Source organism: Metopolophium dirhodum, chromosome 1 (genome assembly GCF_019925205.1).
Source record: "Metopolophium dirhodum isolate CAU chromosome 1, ASM1992520v1, whole genome shotgun sequence".
Lineage (NCBI taxonomy): Eukaryota > Metazoa > Arthropoda > Insecta > Hemiptera > Aphididae > Metopolophium > Metopolophium dirhodum.
Window position 1 is genome coordinate 129,434,164 of NC_083560.1, and position 26,742 is coordinate 129,460,905.

The 26,742-nt window shown below is 26.7% G+C and overlaps 2 protein-coding genes across 2 annotated transcripts; one reads left to right on the forward strand and one right to left on the reverse strand.

The window, feature by feature from the left end:
• Positions 1 to 11,606: 11,606 nt before the first annotated feature.
• LOC132934509 (probable ATP-dependent RNA helicase DHX35) lies at positions 11,607 to 21,292 on the reverse strand. Its single transcript, XM_061000822.1, has 11 exons — positions 21,046 to 21,292; positions 20,037 to 20,254; positions 19,564 to 19,743; positions 19,352 to 19,492; positions 19,121 to 19,283; positions 18,894 to 19,053; positions 17,455 to 17,603; positions 13,584 to 13,725; positions 12,905 to 13,500; positions 12,685 to 12,838; positions 11,607 to 11,956 (listed from the first exon to the last, which is right to left on the reverse strand). Exons 1-11 carry the CDS (start codon positions 21,071 to 21,073, stop codon positions 11,839 to 11,841), a joined length of 2,049 nt encoding a protein of 682 aa, XP_060856805.1. The 5' UTR covers positions 21,074 to 21,292; the 3' UTR covers positions 11,607 to 11,838.
• A 1,642-nt stretch (positions 21,293 to 22,934) lies between these two features.
• LOC132936449 (uncharacterized) lies at positions 22,935 to 26,698 on the forward strand. The gene is made up of 2 exons (XM_061003180.1): positions 22,935 to 23,126; positions 23,245 to 26,698. Exons 1-2 carry the CDS (start codon positions 23,090 to 23,092, stop codon positions 24,672 to 24,674), a joined length of 1,467 nt encoding a protein of 488 aa, XP_060859163.1. The 5' UTR covers positions 22,935 to 23,089; the 3' UTR covers positions 24,675 to 26,698.
• Positions 26,699 to 26,742: the final 44 nt, after the last annotated feature.

Genomic DNA, 26,742 nt, shown 5'->3' on the forward strand with positions numbered 1-26,742 from the left:
ACGACTTGCAACGTTGTCCCACTCTTCCGTTTTTGCCACCACCGCAGCCGAAGACGACCGGATAGGTCGACAGGTGTTGCTGTGGCGGTGGGTGGCGGTAGCGCCGCCGACGGGTTTCGCCCCCGCGACATGTCCATAATATTATTATTATTATTATTACGTATAGTACAATAATAACGATTACGACCGTCGACCCGTTACCGCGTAGGTAGGTATAAGTACCTTGTACAGTTGTACCTAGGTATTACCTGTGTGGCTGTGTAGTCTCAGTGCTGTAAAAAATATACCAATAACCGTCCAACCAATATGTAGGTACCTACTTTGGAAAATAATCTGTTGGTAGTTTGGTACGTACCTACAACAGTAAAACACACACCGAAATACTGAACTCTATAATATACTATGATCAATGTATAAATTATATACGTACATTTCAATTTCAAATCTTTCGATGAATGCAGAAAACCCAAAATTTTATTTGAAAAAATATAATATTATAGGAAATACATAATACGACATATTATGCTATGACACATTAGGCATGATTAATATAATGTATACAGGCGCCTACTGGGTCCATTTCCCCTACCGGGAAACTGAATATAATTAGGGCCTACTTACTATACTTACTAATAGCAAATTAGCAATGGGCCCCATGTATGTACCTATAAAAAAAGCCAGGTGGCTAGATAACCCTTACACTAAGAAAAAACAATTCAATTAACATGAACCTAACTAGTTGAATAAAATGTTGAAAAACGAAACTTTCAACATTCTTAACATTTCTGTACTTTTTTCCACACAACAAGTCAATTACTTGATCCGAGTTTAATATCAGCCGCACGCCCTCAATTCTGGCTTAAAAAATAACAACGCCATAAACGCCAAATATTGTGCATACAATCAGTATATTATCTACTAAAAACATTTATTATTCTAGAAATTAAAAAAAAATCAGAAACTTACCTGTTTGGGCTGTATGGCAATCAGTATAAACTGTTAAAATTGTAGAACAACTAAACCCGTCGACGAAATTCAAATTAATGAAATAAAATACGTATAATACTAGGTTAATAATATTATCTTTGATAACTAATAATCCATGCAATTTATAAATAACTTTATTATAAACAGAGACATTTGGAGCCTAACTTTAACCTAACTTAACCGTGTATCCGCATACCGCTTTTTATTGTCTAGTGTTCACTAGAATTCTAAATACAAATTATTTGTTTTTCAACGAATATACGATTTGTTTAATATGATCAAACCTAGTACAATAAAAGTACCTATTTGGTAGGGGGGCCAAGGTTTTATAATTTTTAAAAGGGCCTACCGGGATTTTCCCGGTATCGCGGTTGGCCAATACGCGCCTGAATGTATACATAATAGGTATATTTTATTTTAAATATAAGTCATTGTTACACTTACTGGCTATATTACTGTTTCACATCATGTTTATTATATTATTAACATTAGTTCAAAAATATGCTCATCTGTCAATGGGGAATCGGTCATCCGTATAGTTGGGTAGCTGCACCTATAATACCAATCTATAATATTTGTATGTACGACTAGAGGCTTAGACACTTCTAGCATTTTCTCATTTTTTTTTACAGTTAACTGTTAAATAATTAGTATTTAGTAGGGACAAATATAAATCCCATTTGGGAATTAAAATATTAGGAATTCTGAATTTGCTAAAATAAATTTTGCATATTTTAAGGTTTTTGTTTATTAGACCATATTTACGCATAGTTATCTACTTCCCCCTTTTTTTGAGGGAAAGACTAAGCATGCGGTTTTGTGGGAGTGAAAAATGTTGACGACTTTTTTAGCAGAAAATGTATAACATAAAAAAAAGTGTGTTACATATTATAATTGTATTTATTTTAGAGATAACAATATTCCATCATATTTTGATGAATTTTGCATACTTCATAGAGTCTTAAGTGTATTTCAAAGAAAAATAATTTTCGTTTAATGCCTAGATTTATTTTTTACATAAAATATAATTTTCCAAATCAAATAATTAAATATTGATTATTGTAAACCAATATATTTATGATAGAAAATTGTTTTGAAAATATGTTTATTTTAATCTATATAAATGTATTTTAGATTCTGAGCGAAGCGATGAATGTATTGATTTTACAATGATGTGTGTTTTTTTTAAATTTTTTTTTGTGTCTGTCATCACCTTTTAGAACAGTAAAAGTGCTTGGATTTTCTTTAACAGTAACTTTTCTGATAGAAAAAATGAATCTAGTTGGTACTTTGGGAGGTTGAAAGTAAAAATTTCTCAGTCGTTTTCAAACGTGACGTGAAAAACAAAAGAAAAATTAAGGAAAAACGGTAATTATTACGCAAAACCTGTTTTCGAGAAAATCGATTTTCGTTTTTGGTGTAACTCTAAAACAAATGACCGTAAATACATGCAATTTTGACTGAACGTTTATATTAGCATTTTCTATACACCATAACATTTTCCAAATATTTTGACTTATTTTGAGCTCTTTACAAACATTTTTAGTTTCCATTTTTTTTAGTTTTTAGATTCTGAGTGAAACGATGAATGTATTGATTTTACAATGATGTGTGTTTTTTTTTTTATTTTTTTATTTTTGTGTCTGTGTACACGATAAGTAGTCGAAATAATGCTTCGATTTTCGACTTCAGTATCTTGTTCGATGGGAAAGTGAATATCGTTGGTGCATTGGGGAGGTCAAAATTTTAATTTCCCAGTAGTTTTCAAAAGCTATGTGAAAAACAAAAGAAAAATTAAGGAAAAACGGGAATTTTTACGCAAAATCGATTTTTAACAAAATCGATTTTGGTTATTGGTGTAACTCTAAAACAAATGACCGTAGATGCATGAAATTTTCACTGGTTGTTTATATTTGCATTTTCTATACACAATACAATTTTGAAAATAATTTGACTTTTTTTGAACTGTTTACGGACATTGTCAGTTTTCAGTTTTTTTAAATTTTTTTTCTATAAATATCAATAAAATTTTATTTGTTGGGTAAAAAAGCTTGAAAATTTAATAGAAGGCTCCTAGGTTATTGTTTCAAAGGCAGATGAAAAAAATTAAAAATCCTTAGTCACAGTTTTTTTTTATACACGTTTAAAGTTCAAATCTTGAAAAAATACGGAAAAATCACGAAAATTTGCAAATTATTTTGAGTTAGAAATTCATAAAAAATTTTCTTTTTAAATCTAAGATTTTAAAATCTAACACAAGATTCCTCATAAGTTTGTCTAACTTTATCAAAAAAAAAATTTCTACAAGAAAGTCAAATTAAATTTTTATGAGCGTTTTAAATTCATATTTTTACAACATTAGATATTCACTCGATTTCTCATGTACCGATTTCCTTATTTTCTTGTAATTCAAAAACGAATAACTGTAGATACATGAAAATTTCACTGAATGTTTATATTAGCATTTCCTATACACCATACAATTTTGAAAATATTTTGACACTTTTTGAACTGTTTACGGGCATTTTCAGTTTTCAATTTTTTTAGTTTTTTTTTCTATAAATATCAATAAAGTTTTATCTGTTGGGCCAAAAAGTGTAAAAATTTAATACAAGACTCCTGATATATTTTTACAATAGCAGTTGAAAAATATTGAAAATACATAGGCACAGTTTTTTTTTATAAGCATTTAAAGATCAAATTTGGACAGAATTTATCAAAATCTCGAAAATTATCAACCATTGTAATTAATAAATTATAAAATGTTCAGTTTTTATAGCTAAGGATTGAAAATTTAAAACAAGATTCCATGTAAATAGATAATTCGGTTACCAAAAAATCTAAAAAATACACAAGCACAGTTTATTTGTATAGTCATTTTAAGTTCAAATTAGGACGAAATTACATAAAAACCTAGAATAACTATTTTAGTTATTTTGTTGTGATTGTATAATATTATTCGTGGGCACTTGAAACTTCTAATTTGTAATATTTTCATCGATATATTATGATGATAGTATCACGGTTTGTTGTTGATGTATAACGCGTTATATGTACCTAATGGATATTGTGATATGATTAATTTGGAATTTATTATAGGTCAATTTTTTTTTTAATACCATAGATAAGTGTATAATATGTCTTATACCTAGACTGACATATCGTCTCCACTCAGAATCGTTTTTCTTATACAATGATATATCATTGAATTCAAATTTAATACCATCCATTATACAGTGACCCACTTGTAACCTACAGTACAGCAGCGCGACATCCACTTGCCCACCTTTTTTTTTTCTATAAATATCAATAAAATTTTTTTTGTTGGTTAAAAAAGCTTGTAAATTTAATGGATGGCTCCTGATATAATGTTACAATAGCAGTTGAAAAATATTAAAAATCCTTATTCACAGTTTTTATTTATACGCATTTTATGTTCAAATCTTGACAAAATACGGAAAAATCACGAAAATTAGCAAATTATTTTGAGTTGAGAATTCATAAAAATTTTTCTTTTTAAATCTAAGATTTGAAAATATGATACTAGATTTTCCATAAATTTGTCTACCTTTATCAAAAAAAAAAAAATGTCTACAAGAAAGTCAAATTAAATTTTTATGAGCGTTTGAAATTCATATTTTTACAACATTTGTTATTCACTCGATATCTCATGTAACGATTTTCTTATTTTGTTGTAATTAAAAAACGTATGACTGTAGATACTTGAAAATTTCACAGAATATTTGTATTAGCATTTTCTATACACGATAAAATTTTGAAAATAATTTGACTCTTTTTGAGCTGTTTACGGACATTGTCAGTTTTCAATTTTTTTAGTTTTTTTTCCTATGAATATCAATACAATTTTATTTGTTGGGTAAAAAGCGTGAAAATTTAATATAGGGCTCCTGATATATCGTTCTAATAGCAATTGAAAAATATTAAAAATACATAGGCACAATTTTTTTTTGTAATCATTTAAAGTTAGAATTTTGACAAAATTTATCAAATTTATAATTTATTAATTATTTTGTAGTTAAAAATTTATAAAATGTTCAACTTTTATAGCTAATGATTGAAATTGAAAATAAGGCTCCACGTAAATAGGTTATTTATAAATTAATTTATTCACAATAATATCATTAAATATACTTGGTAATATCATAGGCTGACTGACTGTTTTCGCTCAGAATCGTTTTTCTTTTACAATGATATTATTTCATTGAATTCAAATTTAACACCGTCCATTACAGTGACCCACTTGTAACCTACTGTACAGCAGAGCGACATCCACTTACCCACCTTTTTTTAACTGTACTTTAACTTTCAAGTTATATATTACTATGATCAAAAATGTAATTTATCCTTTTACATTTTTTATCTATTTATGACAATTATGTGTTTAGTTTTAAAAATATTTTTGTATATTTTTCGTAAAATGTTAAGGTGATATTTCAAGTTTTTGTATGTATAAATTCATATTTTTTTAAACTTTTTCATAGTGCACACTATTCTGCACTTTATGAACAACTAAAAACATATCTATTAAAATACTGTTGTACTCGCGCACGGTACCTATATATACCGGCTATACCTATATCTATAATATCGTAAAAAGTATAGGCAACTGCATCTATGTATAATATATAATGGTATCGACTATATTGGTACCTATGTACCTATATAAAATAATAACATATAATAATAGCATTATAGCTGTTACAATATATAGGTAGGTAGTAAACACGGTGTAGTACAAACAATTTATAATAAAGGCGCACGACATGCGCACATACGCGACATCAGTGGATTCGCCTACCTACTCCTTATTTGGAAGCGGTTCAACGCGACAGCCGCCAGTCACACACTCACACAACGACATTGCATAATAATATTATTATACTCAAACCTATTATATTACGGAGGACGACAGTAAATATATTACGAAAATCGGCTATACCCGCTGGCGCGACGACCTCGGATATTATTATGCGTTGGTAGGTGTAACCATAATATGTTATGACATATGTATAGGTATATCGTATTATTTATATACATACTCCAGGTTCCAATACAATATATTACTGCAGTAAACAGTGGTGCCCAAAATATTTAATACTGACATGTTCCACACAAGGAGCAAGCAATAGATACATTATACCTAGCCATAGAGCATTATAGCCATATAGGTAGTCAAATCTGTCTCTTACTGCAAGCATGCACCTATATTTCTCTCATTACTCATTATTATATGGTGTGATTGTGTGACTACCCAAACGTTATAATTATATAGGCTATAAACAGCCACATAGTTAATATTAATAATATTAAGGTATATAATAATAAACTATGGTACATTATATTATCTACCTATATTATAAATTATAAAAACATAAATATTGGAAACAATAATACTGTCTGGGGTCTGCAATATTGTAAGTTTTAAAAAAAATATATATTTTTTATTTTATAATATAAGTAGGTACTTACTTTAACTGTATCTATACATTTTTGGTTGTAAACTTTTACTATACATACGTTTATTGAAAAACAAATTACAAATTTTTATTTATTTTTATTCATGAGTTTTAAGCTATCGAAATAAAATGACAATAATCGAATATGATGATAGTAATGTGTTGACTGCTAATTACTTGAACAAGATTTCATCCATTATAGTGAACATTTTAACAGGGAAAGAACCACAACGTATTTTAAAGCCAAGGTATGGATTTTCGGGCATGGTACCTGCAACTATATTTTTTTTTAATAAATTAGATATTAGAGGATTGGAATGGTTTTGGAGTGAAATACGGTAGGTAGTGACAATTAACGATATAATATATAGGTAAGAGATAGTAGGCTGTCTGCCTGTCTCAGCTCTCTTAGTCCATCTTCTACAGTACATGAATGTATAAATCAGAGTGAAGTGATTGACTTGTTATAATAGTAGCCAGTAACTAGTAAGGAACATTGATAATAAGACTGAAAGTTTTAGATTGAAAAGTTTGAATTTTTTATTGTTAGTACACTACTTCTTACTAACCTGTCCATAACCTATTGTTTATACAAGCAGAATGGTTTAAGAAGAAGTTTGTAAATATTTAGTTTGGTGCAAATACTAAGTTTTGATTGTTTTGAAGACTTGGTCAATATATTGTAAAGTAAACATTTTCCATTATATAAATCATTATAAAATTTCAAACTAATATTTACTTATTACCTAATATATATGTTTATTAAAAATAGATTTTTGTTTTTTATGCTTTCTATATGGCCATTTTATGTATTTCTTCTTATTTTTTCAAAATCAATTATTATTATGATCAAAATGTAAGCCTATCTACCGACCTATAGCCTATACTGTAAGTCTTAAAGAAGAGTAAAAAATAAAAAAAGAGATTTTAACGCTGGTGCACAAATAATATAATAAAATAAAATATTTCGATATTATATACGAAATAATAAAACATTATATTATATTATACCTACTATATATGTTGAATGTGATAGAGTTCTGGTTTTAACATATCAGGCATACATATGAAATGTATATCAAAAATAAAATTTACAGTTGCAACTTATTGCTTGGGTGGTTAAATATGAAAGATATCACCTCGGATAAAATAATAATCCAAATAATAATCTTCGTTTAATATATAATGTTTAATGTTTATAGAAACAGCTGAATAATAAAAACAAATATATTTTTTGTTCTGTAATAAATCATAATTAAATAATAATAAAAAATAAACCAACACAATACTCACGCGTCCTTCATATCGTACCTTATTATAGTAACTAGATATAGTCTGTATACATATATATATATCGTTACATATGTAAGATATATATCACCATAATGGTTTTAATATTTTGGCATACCTAATACCTATAAGGTAATAAAGATAATAATATGATTATGGCTTTACGCCTATAAGGATATATCTTCAGTTATGAGAAAATAGATATCATAAATCAAGTTTTTATGAGTCAAGTTAACCGTTATTTATTCTTAATATTATTTTCCATCCCCTACAAAAATCTGTAACTTTTTCTGAATGAAAAAATTATTTTACCTGTAAATTAAAAAAATAAAAACTGAAGAAGTCGGTCTTTATAGTCTATTGAATTGTAGGTTGTAGTGTACCTATACCTCGTTATTGCTGAGCGTAAAATAAATGGTGGTCACTGTATGCCGGCATCCGGCAGGTACATAATAGATGTATTGGGTACGTTATGCAAAAAAAATCTAGTCCCTACAAACAATATTAATGAAAAAACTATACTTTAAAATTATTGAAAAATAGTTTTATTAGAAGTCGTGAAATAAACTGTACTATCTGAGCACGCGGTAGTGCCCCCGGCCAAGTTTCAGCAATACCAGTTTATACCTAAATTACACCAACGGCTTCCTAACCCTCAATTCTGCTTCCTCTTAAGATGGACTATTGAAATTTAAAATATAGATTAAAGAGGAGTTTAGGACACTGTACAAATTTGAGCCCTTAATAATAAGCTTTTTCAAAAGGGGAGCACTATAAAGTTTGAATTTTTGTTACTGATTGACTCAAACTTAACTCCGTTTTTGTGAGGGTATAATTCTAAATGCATGAAGAGTACCACGTACAAGGTGATTCATTAAGCGTAAAACACTCAACATCTCAAAAAGTATTAATGTTTTTGAAAATATTTTTTTACACAGTTTCAAGTTGTTCAAAAATCATATTTTTAAATATTTTTTATCCTTAAATTTTTTTAAGTTTTTTACTTTTTTGAATGACAACAGAGTTTTAATTTCATTTTCCAAAGCAGAATATTTTTCTAAGTATTTTGATACTTATAAATCGAATTTAGGACGAGTAGTTTATGAGTTATAAGTATTTAAAGTTTAGCACTGCGTATTGGAGTGGAGTGGTATGGGGTTACCTCGCAAAATGTTTGTCCACTACTCTGCTTGTCAAAACTTTAAATACTTATCTCATAAACTACTCGTCCTAAATTCGATTTAAAAAAAATATGATTTTTGAACAACTTGAAACTGTGTAAAAAAATATTTTCAAAAACATAAATACTTTTTGAGATAATGAATGTTTTACGCTTAATGAATCGGCCTGTATAGCAAAAACTGCTTGTCGGATAATGTATATTATTATGATTATACCCAAGAAAACTTCACCCATTATGCAGAATCCAGAAAAATGAAATAATATCTAACAAAAACCTAACCATGAAAAATAGGCCAAGCCAGATCCAAAAAAGTCTGCTATTAAAGTATGAGACCTATATTGCTGCCAAGTACCTATATGCTCTTTCTTTAGCCAATACCCTGAATACACAAATATACGTTCATATGCAACAAATCTCTTTTAATTAAAAAATTCCTGATCACTTGGCCAGTTTAAAAGAAAAATAACCAGTGGGCAAATGAAATCTATTTCAGTTGTTGACAATGAAATTTTCAATCTATCTGTTACGCATGGATGTATTTGATGTATCTAAGTTATTGACTAAAGAAAGAGCATACATGGCCGCTTGGCCAATAACTTCTTTGACAGGGAAACTTTTTTGGGTTTAGGACTAAGCCCTTTTTGCACGGTTAGATTTTTGCTGGATTATAATATACAAATTATTATGACTATATGTATTTTATGTTGCCTATCTATGTCCCTTAAAAGATAATGTTCGGTGCAGACTCGCATGCAATTCAGATATGCGAGGTCCACTTTTTAAATTCCAGGATTGTACTGTCCAGATTTATAAGTTCAGTTCTTAATTTCAGATTTATACTGGCCAGGTTTGTATACCATCCAGGTCAAAGGTTTGTACGAGTTCCCTCATAAAATCCAAGGAAACTTTTGTAATTTTACTTTTACGATAATCTTTTTTTAAGTTCTAATAGAAAAACTTATGAGGAATTTTGTAATAAATGTCCAAAACTTAAGTACCTATTAAATACTTATCTACATATTATACATTTCGTTGAAATTTGAACTTATAATATCTGTAAAAAAAACTGTGTTTCATGTATTTTAGATTTTTCGCTTACAGTACCTATGAACAATTTATAAAAAACATTGTTCAAAATGCTCAATTCTTAAATAAAAAAATTGAACAATTTATACATTTTTACAAACCTGGGCAAGTTAATGATAATTTTTAATTGAGTTAAATTGATAGAAATAATTTAAAAAAATTGTAAGTTATTTATAGTTATTTAAATTTTTTTTTTACTCAGTTGAGTTAAAATTTATATGGAAACTTACAATTAACTTATAAACTTAAGTTCAGTTATGCTTATGCAATATGCATCAGCAATAATAATTATATTATATTTATTATTTAGTTTTTTATAAATTAATATAACTCGTTTTTATTGAGTTTATATCAATAAAAACTACTTTTATCTATAAAATGATATGCAAACTTTCATGTTTTTGACAAATTTTGTCAAAATTGAACTTCAAATAAGCAATTTTAAACTCGGCCAGGAGAAAAAAATGTTCAAAAGGTCTATTGTAAACTCCACCTGGTTTTTTTTAGGTAAAAATTATTGACGTGTAACCTAGTCCCGGATAAAAATATTATGCCAAGATTTTCATATCTAATTAATAATTTTATTAAAATATTTTTGAAAACCATTTAGCATTATACCCAGAGGTCAGAGGATCCCACATGAAGGCAATCCTCATTATTCTCCAAAAATTATTTCGTTTTATTTTCAAATTATTTTCAAAAATTAAAAATAACAAACATCATTATAAAATCAATACATTAAGAGGACGTCATACCTGCTTGCGTTGTCTCCGTCTTACAAATGTACAACATACCAAAAAACTGTTTTGCACGGGATAGAACCACTCGGTATTTATAGTAGAATTACCAAAATTCCACAATGCATAAGGAACAACTTTATTTGTGTCATAGCGTTTTTATTTTTTTGATAGCATTTACCAATAATTTTTAATACTTGAATGAGAAAAACATAAAAAATCCTCATGTTCTCAAACTGATAAATTTATGTTATCCCAATAATAAAAATGCTACGACATAGATCAAGTTGTTCCCTATGCGGTGTGGAATTTTGATAATTCTACTATAAATACCAAGGGAGTGGTTCTATCCCACGCAAAACAGTTTTTTGCTATATTGTACATTTGTAAAGACGGAAACAACGCATGCAGATATGGTGTTCTCTTAATCACTTCGCTTAGTATCTACTAATCTAAATTAAGTCAATTATTTTAAATAATCAATATTAATTTATTATTAGTTAACAGTTTCACACTGCATGAAAACAAGATAATATTACCTACCTACACCTACGACCTACCTATCTAATTACAACTACGTACCCACCAATATCAGTAAATCACACAATACATTTGGTTTTTAAATTATTAGGTATTATACAACCAATTTCATTGAGTTTTAATTAGACTATTTTAATAAATAATTAAGACAAATTAATATTTAATTGGTAATTGAAAATTGAAATAATGGATAACTATAAAATCCAATATGAACAATTTTATATGAAAACTATAACAGAATTACAAAATAACCATAATATCAATACTCTAATGTTTAATCTTAAAGTAGTAATAATATTAAAAAGAGTTACTAAATAATGTAAATTAATTGGAAAAATATATTTTATTATAAAAAACATATTAATAAATGCGAGTATAAAATGTATAGTTTTACATCATTTATTTTTATAATTAATAAACATGATATAATATATTCACAAAACTGCTATAGTAAAATGAAATAGTTAATGAATTTAAATTACTTAAATTATAAACCTATTAACTAGTAAAAATTTCAGTGTTACAAAAAAATCTGTTTTTATAATGTTGGTGTAGAAAAATAATGAGGAGCTACTTCTAATAATAACGATGGAGTTATTTCAACCAAATTTTTTATGTACGTTTTTGTAGTTTCCAGAAGTTCATCATACAGGACCCTAAAAAAAACACAAAATTAATAGTTATTTCATTTACACAAATGAAGAAAAACTTCATACATGATATTATGATTATAATCTAAATAGACAAGAATACAAATCAACCATGTATATTTTGAGTTTTATTAAAATCTTATTTTTAAATTTAATGTAGTATAAACCCATTGTAGTTTAAAACATATGCTTCTTTAAAATCATTTGTTAGAACATTAAAACAAAAGGTAATAATAGTTTTATATCTATTGGTAATATTTCAGTATTCCAACATATTGTTATGTTTATACCACAAGAAAATAGTTAGCATTTATTTATAGATGATATTGTAACGCTTGGTTTTTAATTTAAATATATAATTGTATTCAAAATTGTATTCATTGTATTATGATATTACCCAGTGATTACAATAAACAGAACTCCTTTAAGGTACAATGAAGTTGGGATGTTTTTTTACAAGACATTAATGCTTAATATATATTATTTAATTTTACAAACAGTTAGTAAGTTAAAATAGGCAATTTAATAAGGTAAATAAAGGAAGTATAGAATACAAAATAATGATATCACAAAACAAATTTCAATATTCCTTTTCATTTGAAAAGAAATTAGTTTTTTCTATACAAACTATTTTAAAAATTAACATACCTACTTAAAGATTTTAGCTATTTTTTTCTGGTATGTAAATTTAAATTTCAACTATTTTTTACAATAAAATATGACATATAATTTACCATTGTGGTTGATTAACATAATTCAGAACAGACTTAGGATGAAAAAAAAGATCTTCGTCAAGGCCAACCGATCTATATACTCCAGTATAATGTAAATAAGCAGCATTTTTAAAAAGTCCAGATGCAATGCTTTTTACAATAATTCTTGTATTTCCTGTAAATAAAAAATAAAATAATTTATTATGATAAAAATGTGTTCTTAAAAATATATTATATTCACCTTTACAGGATTTAAGTGGAATTTTTGATGTCCTCATTAAATCTATTAAATGTGATCGAATTTTACGGGCTTTGCATAATTCATTATAATTTATAAAAAATCTATGACACCATGGTTGACTATACTGATTTTTTTCAAATCCATTGTATATATTTAATAAAGTAAGTAGATCTCCCTCGGCAACTTCAAAATTCCTATGTTGTATTTTAGCTTTTTGTATTGTAGCTCCGTACTTTGGGCGTACAAATGCATCTTGAAGTTGAAGCATAGCTAATATAGATACAATTTCTGAAGAACAACCCATTTCAGCAGACTTCAATAATATTCTTGAATGTTTTGCTGGTAATGGTAATTCAGCCATAATTGTTCCAAATGAATCTGTTAGATTCCCTAACTTGTCAATGGCTTCTAAAGCTTTTAACATTTCCATGGCATATAAAAGATTTTTAGCTGGAGGTGGACTAAGGAAAGGAAATCTTAAAACATTATTTATATAAATGGCTTTAAGCTGCAAAGTTACATTAGTTAAATCAGATCTCATCATTTCTGGAGGAGTGGCGTTTATCAAATTTTGATAGGCTTCTTTTGTGTATAATCTGAAAAGTAATTTATATAAGAAAATGAACATGACATACCAAGCATTTACAGTTTAAATATTAGAAATTGCCTAAAAATGTACCTATATACTTTACCAGGTCGTTCTCTTCCTGCACGACCGGCTCTTTGAATTGCTGATGCTTTGGATATAGGAACAGTAATTAATGAATCAGCGCCAAACTTAGAATTAAACCACTTTAGTTTAACGAATCCACAATCAATAACTATAAATATAAGACATTGGTGAAGTTAGTGATGAAGATAATAATAATAATAATTACATAAATATTTTAATTTGATTTATCATTACTATTATACATTAATAATATATTAATGTGTCTATGGTAATGGATTAAGTCGATATGGGGGCTTAGACAATTTTAAAAGCGTCAGTAATTATTATTGATTTATCAATATAAATAATTTGTAAAAACTATCCAAGTATAACAAATACTACATCTACTACCTATTACAAATTGTTTTAATTTTTATAAAACCATTTTTAAGGATTATTATTATCCATAATATATACATTTTAATAACTCAAAGACTACTCATTAGAATTTTGATTTAGATACATAGACATTTTCAAGAAAATCATCTGCTAAATAATTTGCAGTAAAAAAAGGGCAGGAGGGTTCTCATTTGAAAAATATCCTTAAATGTCCCCACACACTGCAGCGGTGGCGGTGAATTACTGCAGGACACATTTCACCGCTCACTGCGACGGTAAAGCCAATACAATAGAATTTAACGCCACCGCTGCAGTGTGTAGGGACCTTTAGTAGTACAAAAAGTATCAGAAATTTGAAAATATAGTCTTTAGATAAATTTAAAAATTCTAAACATTTGAATTTGAATAAATAATATATTATTAAAGGAAAAAGGAGCTTAAGAATCACCCTGTATAATAAGACATAACAATAGTGTTATGATGAAAGTAGGTACTTTGTTTATAAATATAAAAATATGATATATCTATGCAACTTATAAATTGTATAGTAACAGAGTGTCATGCATAGTTTACGCATATTACAAATTCAACATAATAACAGTAAATTATAATATGGACATTTTTAGATTTTCAATTAATATTTTTAGAATACTACTTAAAACTTTCAATATATTATTAATTATTATCCTTTAATTCAAAAATGAAATTGCATAATTTTGGTCCAATAATTATGAATCTAAAGAAAATAAATATCATGTTTTATAATATTTTATCAAATTTTATAATATAGCTATAGGTCTGAATATATTTAAGAATTTCAAAAATCAGAATTTGAATAAATTCATAATTACAGAAATAATTGAGGGGAGGAGGGGTGAGCATGTAGTAAATCACCATGTTTATATTTTATATTATATATGAAAAGAGGCATTTCTATTTCTATTATATTTATTTGATAACAAAATGTTATCAATTTTTTTTATGAGTAAGAATAATCTTAGAATAAAATCACTAATTACAAAATTTACCTACAGAGAATAATATTTCTGAAGGTTCGACATATCAATTTAAAACAAATTAAACTCAAACTTCTTTTAGTCAAATAATAATATAAAAGTGATATGTCAAACCTTTAAAAATATTATTCTTTATAATTTTTATAATAGGTAATTTTATTTCAAGATTATTCAAAAATCATAGTTATTATTTTACATAAATGCGTATTGTCTATGTTGCACATGGGTCTGGGATAAAAACAAACATTGTATCATCTTTATAGCAATGTTTTTGATAAATATTAATCATTCTCAAAAAAAAAAAAAACAATACTTTTACTGAAATATTTGAACAAAAACATCTTTTTTTTAAATTAGTGGTATCTGCAGTATGTTTTATTAAAACAAAAAAATAATTTAAATATTCTTTAGAATTATTTAAAAATAAAATATTTATGGACTAATATAGATTACACCAATTTTTAAAAAAGGTAATAAATCATTAGTTACTAATTATCAACCTATCTCTAAAATTTCAATCTTACCAAAAATATTTTCTAAATTAGTAAATAATAAAATTTTTCCATTATGTGAAAACATTCTTTCAAATGAACAACATGGTTTTCGCCCAGGGCGTTCAACAATAACTAATCTTAGTATATTTAAACAATTAATTCTGGAATCTTTCAATAACAAATCTCAATTTGACGTTATTTATACGGACTTTGAAAAAGCCTTCGATAGAGTTAATCATTCTCTTCTAATAACAAAACTTAAAGCTTATAGTTTTTATGACCCACTTCTTTCATGGATTCATTCCTTCTTAACCAATCGCACTCAAGCCGTAAAATATGAAAATTATATTTCAGATCGAATTAATATTTTATCCGGCGTTCCTCAGGGTGATCACTTATCACCCTTACTATTCTCGATATTCATAAACGACATTAATAAAATTTTAAAACATTCAAGTTGTCTTTTACTTGCGGATGACACAAAAATATATAAGAATATTAAATGCACTAATGATGCATTAGAACTACAATGTGACTTAAACAGCCTTTATCAATGGTGTATTGAAAATGATATGTCTTTGAATATTGATAAATGTGCTATAGTCTCATTTTCTTTAAAAAAGAATACTTTACTTTTTGATTACACATTAAATAATTCAATCTTAACACGTAATTATGTAATTAAAGACTTAGGTGTTTTTTTCAATACAAAACTTTCATTCAATTTTTATGTTAATTATATAAGAAACAAATCCTACAAGAAACTTGGCTTAGTAAAACGTATGTGTAAAGATTTTTACGATGAATCAGCCCTAAAAATCTTGTACTTTACGCTAGTTCGTTCTAACTTTGACTATGCCTCTATAATTTGGTGTACTAATAATATTATCCAAAACCATAGTCTATCTACTGTACAGAATAACTTTTTAAGATACCTATCATATAAATATCATTATATAAGAACTCCTCATTCTGGATATGAAACCGTTTGTAATCTCTTTAAAATAATGCCCCTAAATAAAAGATTTATTATCTTAAACTGTAAATTTTTATATAAATTATTACATAATATTATAGATTGTCCCGAAATAATCGAACGTTTAAATTTTAGAGTAAACCAATCTAATTCCAGAAATAATTCCACTTTTTATCTTTCCTCTTTCTCTTCAAACTATATGCTATATACCCCTGCAAATATACTTATGTCAGCAGCTAATTCAACTAAAGACTTAGATTTATTTAACACTACCTTATTTAATTTGTCTAATATTTGATCTAATCATCTCTTATCCTCTTCTATTTCTCTGCTTTCTATATCATATTTTCCCCCTTTATTTCTTCTACCTACATTTATAACCACTATACTCTCAATATAATTATTTATTCATATTATGCTGCTTTTATATAATATCTTTAAGTTTAAATCGTTATTTAATATTTAAGATTTGTATACATATACTTTTTTTTTCTTTTTTCTTTTGTTCTTTTCTCTATTTTGTTCTGTTTTATGTTATTTGTATTCACATTACTTTTAAGTTGTAACCCATATTATGCGCACTTAACACAAACTGTCACTACAATATTTTTATAATTGGAATTTATTTCCGTGAAAAAATTATTATTATTATTATTATTATTATTATTAATGTATTATTATTAATGTAATACCTACATTTAACTTATTCAAAGTTTTCTATAAAATCATTTTTGAAAGATGTTTATTTAAATGTATACACTATACATCAATAATTGTTTATTACTTAATTTATATTTGTTAAAAACTTAAATTTAATTATCTTCCAGGAAGATTTTTCAGAACTGATTTTATGGGGACAAGTTTATACCATTATATTAAAAAATAATACACATATTTTTTTGTATTTATTCTTCAAGAAGATAATGGGCCTCACTGAACATGTTCCATACTAACTTATACCTATATACTATAATTGTATTAACATTTTGATTAATTTAAAATCTTGAATTTACCATGAACAATCCCAGAAATTGTAACTGATGTCTCTGCAACATTAGTTGAAAAAACTACTTTTCTGTATCCTCTAGGTGCTGGACGAAAGGCTTTAAGTTGTTCGTCATTAGTTAATGTACCATGCATAGGTATAGGAAGAAGTTTTATCCTGCGAAAAAAATGAAATATTAAAGAACTTAAAAGAATAAAATAATTTGAATATAGTACTATTGCAAACTCAGTTATTACTTATTAGTTATTACTAGATAGTTTTAAGAAATGAAAGTATTTTTAGACTCTTTAAACAACATTAAAATAGACATAACTCAATGAGATATAAACATAACAAAAATTATATGATACGCATGCAAATTAATAACAACTGAGAAAGAGCTTATTGAATAAAATAATAATTGATTTCTTAATGGTTAGGTAAGTACCTATATAATTTTATTAAAAATTAATTTAGAGCTCAGGTTTCTGACATTATTTCACAATTGACCCGTAGTATAAAAAATTAATCCAATCACTTTAACTTAAATACTTCATAACTTTTTTTTTAAATACCTATAATAATATTAACTGAGCATTAGGTAATTAACTAATTATAATTAATGTATTGGGTTTGTAGAAGTATCATAATTTTAACAATATATTATGAACTTTGTTAATGTAACCTAACCAATCAGAAATTAAATAACAGAAACAAAATTATATAAATGAATGTGTTAATAGATTTATAAATCCCTATTAATATATATATATATATATATAAGACAAACAATGTTTCCGACTGACTGTGTCCTTTATGCACTCCCTAACCGTTCATCCGATTGCAATGAAATTTGGTACTAAGATATATTAGACCTCGGGAAAGAAGATGGACAACATTTTGTGGGGAAAAAAGGTAAATAAAAGGTCCAACCAGGGGAACCTCTCTAACTGAGATTTTGAGATTATTATTATTTTTTATATAAATGGTTGCTAATGGTTTTACTTAGTTTTAATAATAATAATTATTATTATTAATGCGAAAAGCCTGTGTATAAAAATGGTACAGAATTTAACTATCAAATTCGGACCACGGTTTTGGTGGACCAATTTTTTTTTATTTTTTGATACTTAAGTTAACTCATACATTTACGTACGCACCACGCGGGGTCCGCGATCTATCGCAGGTGTTTTGCCTATCTGATAACAAACTGCTCGCATAATCACAAAAACCTAACAATAGCAACGCATTTCTGTGTCTGCTAGTAGATATATACTTATAAAAAATATATTATATATTTTTTGGAATAATTTAACATAAAAATAATTTTAAAAAATAAGTAAAAATGTGTAACTTTTCTGATAAGAATAGTAAATTTCAAATTCTTGCATATTAAAATTAAATTACTTATAAGGTTATGAATTATCAGGGTAAATATATTAATAATAAGTTAAAATATTTAGGTACTTTTCATTAGAATTCTTAATGTTGTAATCGTCTAGTGTGTTAACTGCTTGCATTATTTCTTCTTTTCCTGTTAAAAACACCAAAATATCACCTGATGTGCCACCTTGTTGAATTTTCAATACCGTGTTAATTGATTCATCTACATAATTTGGTGTTGGATCTAAAAAAAACATGTTATTATAATTTATTAGATACCAAATTTAGTGTAATATGTTTAAAAACATCACCTTTTATATAGTATATTTTTGTAGGATAGGATCTTCCTTCAATACCCAAAACAGTTGCAGTATCATTAACAGGGTCATTGCTTTGATTTAAATTAAAATATGATTTAAGCTGTGAAGAATCCAAAGTGGCAGATAGTATTACGAGTCTTAAAGTTGGTCTTTTCTGAAAATAATATAAAATAAAAAATGCATAGCAAAATATTAAATAAATACAATTAAATATATACAAACTTTTAAAACTTTTTTAATTAGTCCCATTAAAATATCAGTCATTAAACTTCTTTCGTGTATTTCATCTAATATTATTACAGAATAATTTACTAATAAAGGATTGCTCATCATTTCATTCAAAAGAATACCTTCAGTGATGTACTATTCATAAAATAATTTGTGTTAATATATAAATAAAATATAAATAATATCATAAAATATAAATAACTAACTTTAATTTTTGTATCTGGTTGACAACAGTTATCAAATCTCACTGAATAGCCTACTAGTTGACCAAGGTTGGTTTTCTGTTCTTGTGCTACTCGAGTAGCTAATGTTATGGCACTTATTTTCCGGGGCTCAGTAATTACAATTGATTTGTCACATTGACATAAACCGCTATCTAAAAGCATCTGTAAACAATTTTGTAATGATAAACTAGGGAAAAAACTTTTGTACATTGTTATTAACAATAAATATATAAACAATTTAATTCATAAAAAAACAGTTATTTGGATAAGGAATAGGGTAACTAAGTAAGAGCTTTTGGTAAACAATTGAAGAATATAATACTATTTAAAATATGTTTCTAGAATTTAACAAGTCAATAATTGGTACAAATTTATAATCGTTTAAAAACACTATCGCTGAACATTAGTGTAAAAATAATATATTTTACTATTTGAGTAAATAAAATTAAACATACTTGAGACACTTGAGTACTTTTTCCACTCCCAGTAGATCCGACCAATATTAATGTCTGAAACTTTTCACAAAGATACAGAACTTCATTTCGATATTTGGTTATAGGTAATTTATTTCTTTGGCTTTGTAAATCCAATGACATATATGGATTATAAACAAATGAGGAAGATATAGCAGATTCAAAATTAGAATCTTCTTCTCCATATCCTGGTTTTTCATCTAGAATAAAAATAATCTGGTTAATATAGGAAACAATTAAAAATTAAGTTGCATTGGGTTTTATCATTTTACAATATTGTCAATAAAGATAGTTTAATCAAAATTTAAGACAATGTAATTTAAGCTTTTCTTTCAAGGTACAGGTCACAAAATCTATTTTAATTATGATGTCATTAGTAATTAATCATGGCTATTGTCACGTCGTGTATATAAGGTATTTGCAATTCATGCAGTGATTAGATTTTTATGGTTGAAAATTAATCAGCTATATTCCAAAATTGAGATGATGATAAAAGATTTATGTCCCGGAAAACAAAATTAAATTATGAGATCATCTGCATTACATAGCAATGATGGTCTTTTTGTAACTTTGGTGTGTTTGGCCACTTGAAATTAACTGTCAAAGGAACAATAGAAACTGGATAAGGTAAGTCACAAATCTGAGAAGAGTTTTTTGAACAAGACAATTATAAATTAGTACATAGGGACATAAAATGTATGTTTCTTTGATCAAAAATTAAAAAAATTAAAATAAAAATGAATTTATTATTAAATTCTTTTTTGATTTATGACCCAATGCAACTTACTGTGTGATTGTATTCTATGCAATATCCTAAATTAAAAACTGTGATGTATCTTTTAATTCTTTGAATAAGTATTTATCAAAAAAAAAAAAAATGTAATTATTTAAATTTGATTAAATTTAAATAAAATACGATGACATCATTAATGTACATTTATTCACAGACAAATTGGAATCTTAGTACCTAAATAATAAATAGAAAACTTACCAGCATTTTTAAATCGAAAACTACTCATTTTTGATTATCCCCTAGGCAGGTAACAACATAGGATCGATGTTCGAATAAACACTGTTGTATAATTTAAACTCGCAATCAATGTGGTCGGAGCAATCAAATATTTATTCGAATGTAGAATAGCAAAATTTAATATTATGCCAGATGAATTGAAAATAATATAATAGTTACTACATAGGTAGATTGTTATTACTTATTCATTTCAAAACTTTTCGTAATTCCGATTTATTTATCAGTTTATCACATATTCGTTATCAAACTGGTGCTGATGCGTGTATAGTGTATACAATAATTTAGGCGTTAGGTTAAGTATTTCCTCGGTCGTTAAGTCCCTCATAGACAGTGTCCTACTGGTCCTACTGACCATAAGTCCTACTGACTATAAGTACAAATTGATTAAATATTATATTATACATTTTTATTTTTTATACGTAGTGGATATGAATCTATTCTGTGGTATAGGTACTACACAATACTATAATTACTAAATATGTTAAAGGTACCATTGATTATACTTTTATTACATTTTAATTATTATAAATTATAATGCTAATAAGTAATCCATAGGATTTTTTTTTTGGGGGGGGGGGGGGGGTCAAGGGAGAGCTTAAGGGAGAGCATTTTGGCCTGACTATAATTTCTATATTTTTCTGAGCCGGGTAATTATAATTTTTTTTTTTTTTGTATTCGGCTATTTACAAATATGGATATGTGATATTATTATTAATGTATCATTTAAATGAAATATAAAAATGTTTGATTTGCGTAAAATATTTTATGTGTGACTAAGGAGTAAGGACTAATAGGAGTTCAGGATTTGTTTAAGTACAATATAGTGTCTATCAACAATTCAATTTAAATTTAAATAATTTAATTACTAACTTTAGGTAGGTACATAATACATTCATAATACATTTGGATTTGATTACCTATTAGATTGAAAATATAAAGATTCTAATATCTCTGGTACAATATAATATTTTATATTGGCCTGCTAAACATTTTTTTGGCATGCCTGGGTAATTAATGTTTATAAAATATAATGCCTAACCTTTCATAAAGTTGAAATTACGCCCCTGAAGTGGAATGTTTTCCTGCTAAAGAGAACTTTTTTATTCCTAAGCATTTTAGAAACGGGTAGTTTCTCATTGTGTATTCTTAAAATTCTACTAACAAATTTGGAATAGGAAAATAGACGATAGTCGTAATAATAGTATATTAAAAATATAGTACATTCCTAAGAAATAAATCAAAAAATATATAAAAATTGTATAAGTGTAGGCAGGGCCGGATCGGTGTGTATCGGCCCATCGAGATTTTCACTTCTAAGCGGCTCATTTACATATTCAGGAGCTCAAAATTACGTCTATGATTATTAAGAGCTTATAGGTGGCCCAATCGTATTTTAAGCATGAATTTATTTTCACTCACACGACCGGCCCAAACTTTAAGCGGCCCACCCACCGATATTTCCTCGGTAGCTCGCCCAACCAACCCGGCCCTGAGTGTAGGTACCCCCATAACTAATAACTAGGTTTATCCATAATTACATCTAATTTATTAAACCACTCACTAGATTTAGGTATTTTATTAATTAATTTTAAAGATAAAAATTTCATCTAGTTTATAATATGACTACAGACTAATTAAGAATAATAAACTAATAATAATTAAAAGCAATGTTTTCCGAGGCCTTTTTCCCGGGCTTTTCTTTTCAAAATATCGTAAATGTGTTTACCGATTTGTACTCTAATATCTCTGATAATATGTGTTGTCACTTGTTATCACGATTATCTGAAATTGTGCTTGTCATTGACTGTTATCAGTTTCGTTTATAAAATATTATGAAAAAACCACGAATCATAATATATCTTAATAGATAATTCGTACCTAGAAAAAACCATGGACAAGTAAGTACAATACAACAATACAAACAGATATTGACGCCTGACGGATGAACATTTTTCTCATAGTTTTTTTTTACCGTCAAATGTTTATATTATCTTAGCTTATTTTAATGGAATATTATTCATCAACAAAAAATAATTTATCAAGTAAGTTAATCATTTTCAGAATAAATATGTATGGGTTCAATATCGTTATAGATCATTACCATTACATATTGTCTAATATTATGATTTGTTGATTTATTAATTTGTTCTCTTACTATAGTTGACAAGATGCCTCGTAAACGTGTGAAAACCACAAAGAGAGGTACCACATCGGAGAGCACTATGCAAAAAGCAGCTCAACTATGTTTGGAAGATCTTATGTCGCAACGATCTGCAGCTAAAAAATTTAATATTTGCCATGTGAGTTTAAACAGGTATATAAACAAATTTAAACTTCATAGGGAAACAGGTAGTTGTCAACCAGCATTCGGTTACCGACCACATAATAAAGTATTTAACAATTTTCAAGAAAAACAACTTGCAGATTACGTAAAAATTTCTACAGATATGTATTTTGGTTTAAATTCTAAAAATATTCGAAAACTAGCTTATGAATTTTCAGTTAAACTCGATTTAACAGTACCAAACAGTTGGAAACAAAATAAGGAAGCCGGTCCCGATTGGGTTTCAGACTTTTTAAAAAGAAACCCATCATTGTCTAGTTGTCTCCCAAAAGCGACTAGTATATCAAGAGCTATTAGCTATTTCAACCCAGCAAATATAAAATATTTTATGGATAAATATGAGTCAATTTTATTGAAGTACAAACTTCAAGCACATGATATTTACAACATGAATGAAATAGGGGTTACATTTGTCCGAAAAACAGGAAAAATAGTAGCATCTCTAGGTAATAAACCTAATAAAGCGATCATAAGTGGCAAAAATTGTACAGTTACCATGTGCATAGCTATAAATGCAGCGGGCAACTTTATTCCTCCCATGCATATATCATCTAAGGCTGCCAATAATTTAAACTGCATGCAAGGCGTTGAGTTCTTGAAGATTTTGAAGAAATTTACCAAATATGTCAGCCTTCCAGTTGATAAAAAAGTTCTTATTCTACTTGACAGTTATGAATCTCACTTATGTTTGCCAGTGATTGATTTTTGCAAGGAAGCAGGCATTTTATTATTATCATTCCCACCTCACTGTTTTAAAAAACACCAGCCATTTCACAGATCCGTGTATAGACCATTTAATGCATTTTTGAACGAAAATATATCGGCCTGGATTGAAAATAATCCAGGGTTAAAATTAAGAAAATATGATGTGCCTTTAGTGTCATCTAGTATAAGAGCATTAGTTAGTGCTGCTACACCTGAAAATATTATTAACGGATTCTCTATGTCAGGGATTTGGCCTATAAATCGAAATGCATTTACTACGGGTACATTTACGCTAGCAGCTTTTGAAGGTATTGACGATATGTTAATAGATAATGTTGATGAAGAACCAATAAATTATGTAATTAGAGAACCAAACAATAGCATTACTGAAGAACCAGCGAATATTGACATTATTCCTCATTTGAAAGCAGAAAGAAGTTTAACTCCTCCAATTTCTGATCTGGACAGATCTTCTATTGCTGGTCCAAAAACTTCTAAGCTGGCCAGGAAACTATTATTTGAACTACATCATAATGAGTAATATAGTAAGTAGAATAAAAGTGAAGAGTACAATAGAAAATACGCTTGAAAAAATAGAAATGGAAGATGAAATAAAAAATAATGCTAAAAAAACCTATTTGTAAAAATAAGAAGAGTAAAAAATCTAAAAGCTAAGAAACCAGATAAACTCAAAAACAAGAATTACAGTTATAGCGATGTTAATGCTCAAATTGTTGTAAGAATATTTGTGACAAGTCTTAATTAATAACCGAAAAAAAAATAAAATAATTTTGAGACTGAATATTACTATTGTGTAAGTATTACATATTTTGATCTCTCTTTTTTAATCCATGAGATATGCTATGTTTTAATTTGTATTATTATTTAATAATATATGTACTTGCTTGAAGAAGTAGTTTCTCCTCGATGAGTCTATTAAATATTGAATTTATTGGAAATTTTAGTACTATACAGTACGTACCTACTATTTAAATAATTTTGATTAAAAAGGATATTTATAAATACAATTTGAACTTATTAATGTTAATTATTTATATAAAAATAACATATTTTAATTTCTTATTGTTAGGTTTAATTAATTTATTGATTAGAAATCTAAATAATATCAATAAATTTGAACATAAAATACATTAAGTATGTCAACATCGACTGTTGAACTTGTAACTTTATTTTTACCAAGCATTTTAATATTATGATTTATTATGATTTATTAACTTGAAATATTACATAAAATAAACTATTTGCTTATAATGAAATCAAAATAATAAATATTTTTATAATAATTATGACAAAAACAAATTGTTGGCATATTATGATATTCATTTATCTTATACTATAATCCTGTGACTTTACACAAAATAAACTTCAAGACCATAATAAATATGAAAAAATCCAAAATAATTTGATTGAAACAAAATATTTTTGTTTTAAACTTGAAACTAATAAAGACTACTTTCAAACAATATTTCAAAAGCAACTTAAATATTAAAACAAAATGCTTATGTCTTTTTTCCAAAATTTAAATTTTAACATTTTGAATTCCTAGTGCATACATCTACGATTTACTTATTTCAGAGGTGGCCAATCTGACGGGTATTTAATATTATTGTATACCACATTTGCGTCTAATAGGAAAACATATAATTTGGCGTGCAATACTCATTTAAATTGTTTTCAATTAAATAGGATTTATCTTACCTAACCTATAGTAGTCAAAAACCAATTTAAAATTCTCATAAAAAAGAAAAAAACCATAAAAACTATATTGTTCTACAAATATAATTTAAGTGCTCTGAGACTTTATAAAGTTTTTCACTTATTTAAAAACTATTTAAATTTAAAATAAACGTAAGAAAACGTATTAGTAGTTGGAATTTAAGAAAGTTAAGAAATATTCCAATATAATAATTATTTTAAAATTTAAATGATGAAAATGTTTTTATCATTTATGGAACATCTCTATATGTTATTTTATGGATTTGCCACAGTATGATAAAAAGTTGGCCTTCCACCTATCTATGCATGTATGACAAGCTCCTGAACGTATGTAAATAATTAGAATAAGTTTTTTTAAAACAGTCTAGCAACAGCATTACAGAGAGTGTCTAATTTACAGAAGATCTTGGAGCAGAAATATAACTGAAGAATGCTGGTTAATAAAGCAATGTTTAATATTTTTGAATATAATTAGTGTAGTAAGAATGTCAGATCATATTCGATTAACAATAGCAAATGTTTAATTTACACGTTGATGATAAAATTTTTTTTAATTGTATTTTTTTTTTATTTATGTATATTTTTTACGGGAAAGTAATTTAAAAATATCTTTTAGTAATTTATTTAAAATAATAAAACATAAGAACAAGAATGCACAATATTGTATACCTACATTAATTGACTTATTCTAAAAACAATTATACAAATATACAAAAAAGATATGAAAGTAAATTATAATTTTTTAAATATTATGTTAATATTCACAAATACTTACTCTGTTGAATAAATCCACTTTTAATTTTAATATCTTATTTAAAAATGGTATTTTATTTATTTTCCGTGCTACTCAAAATTTACATATGTCCACATAT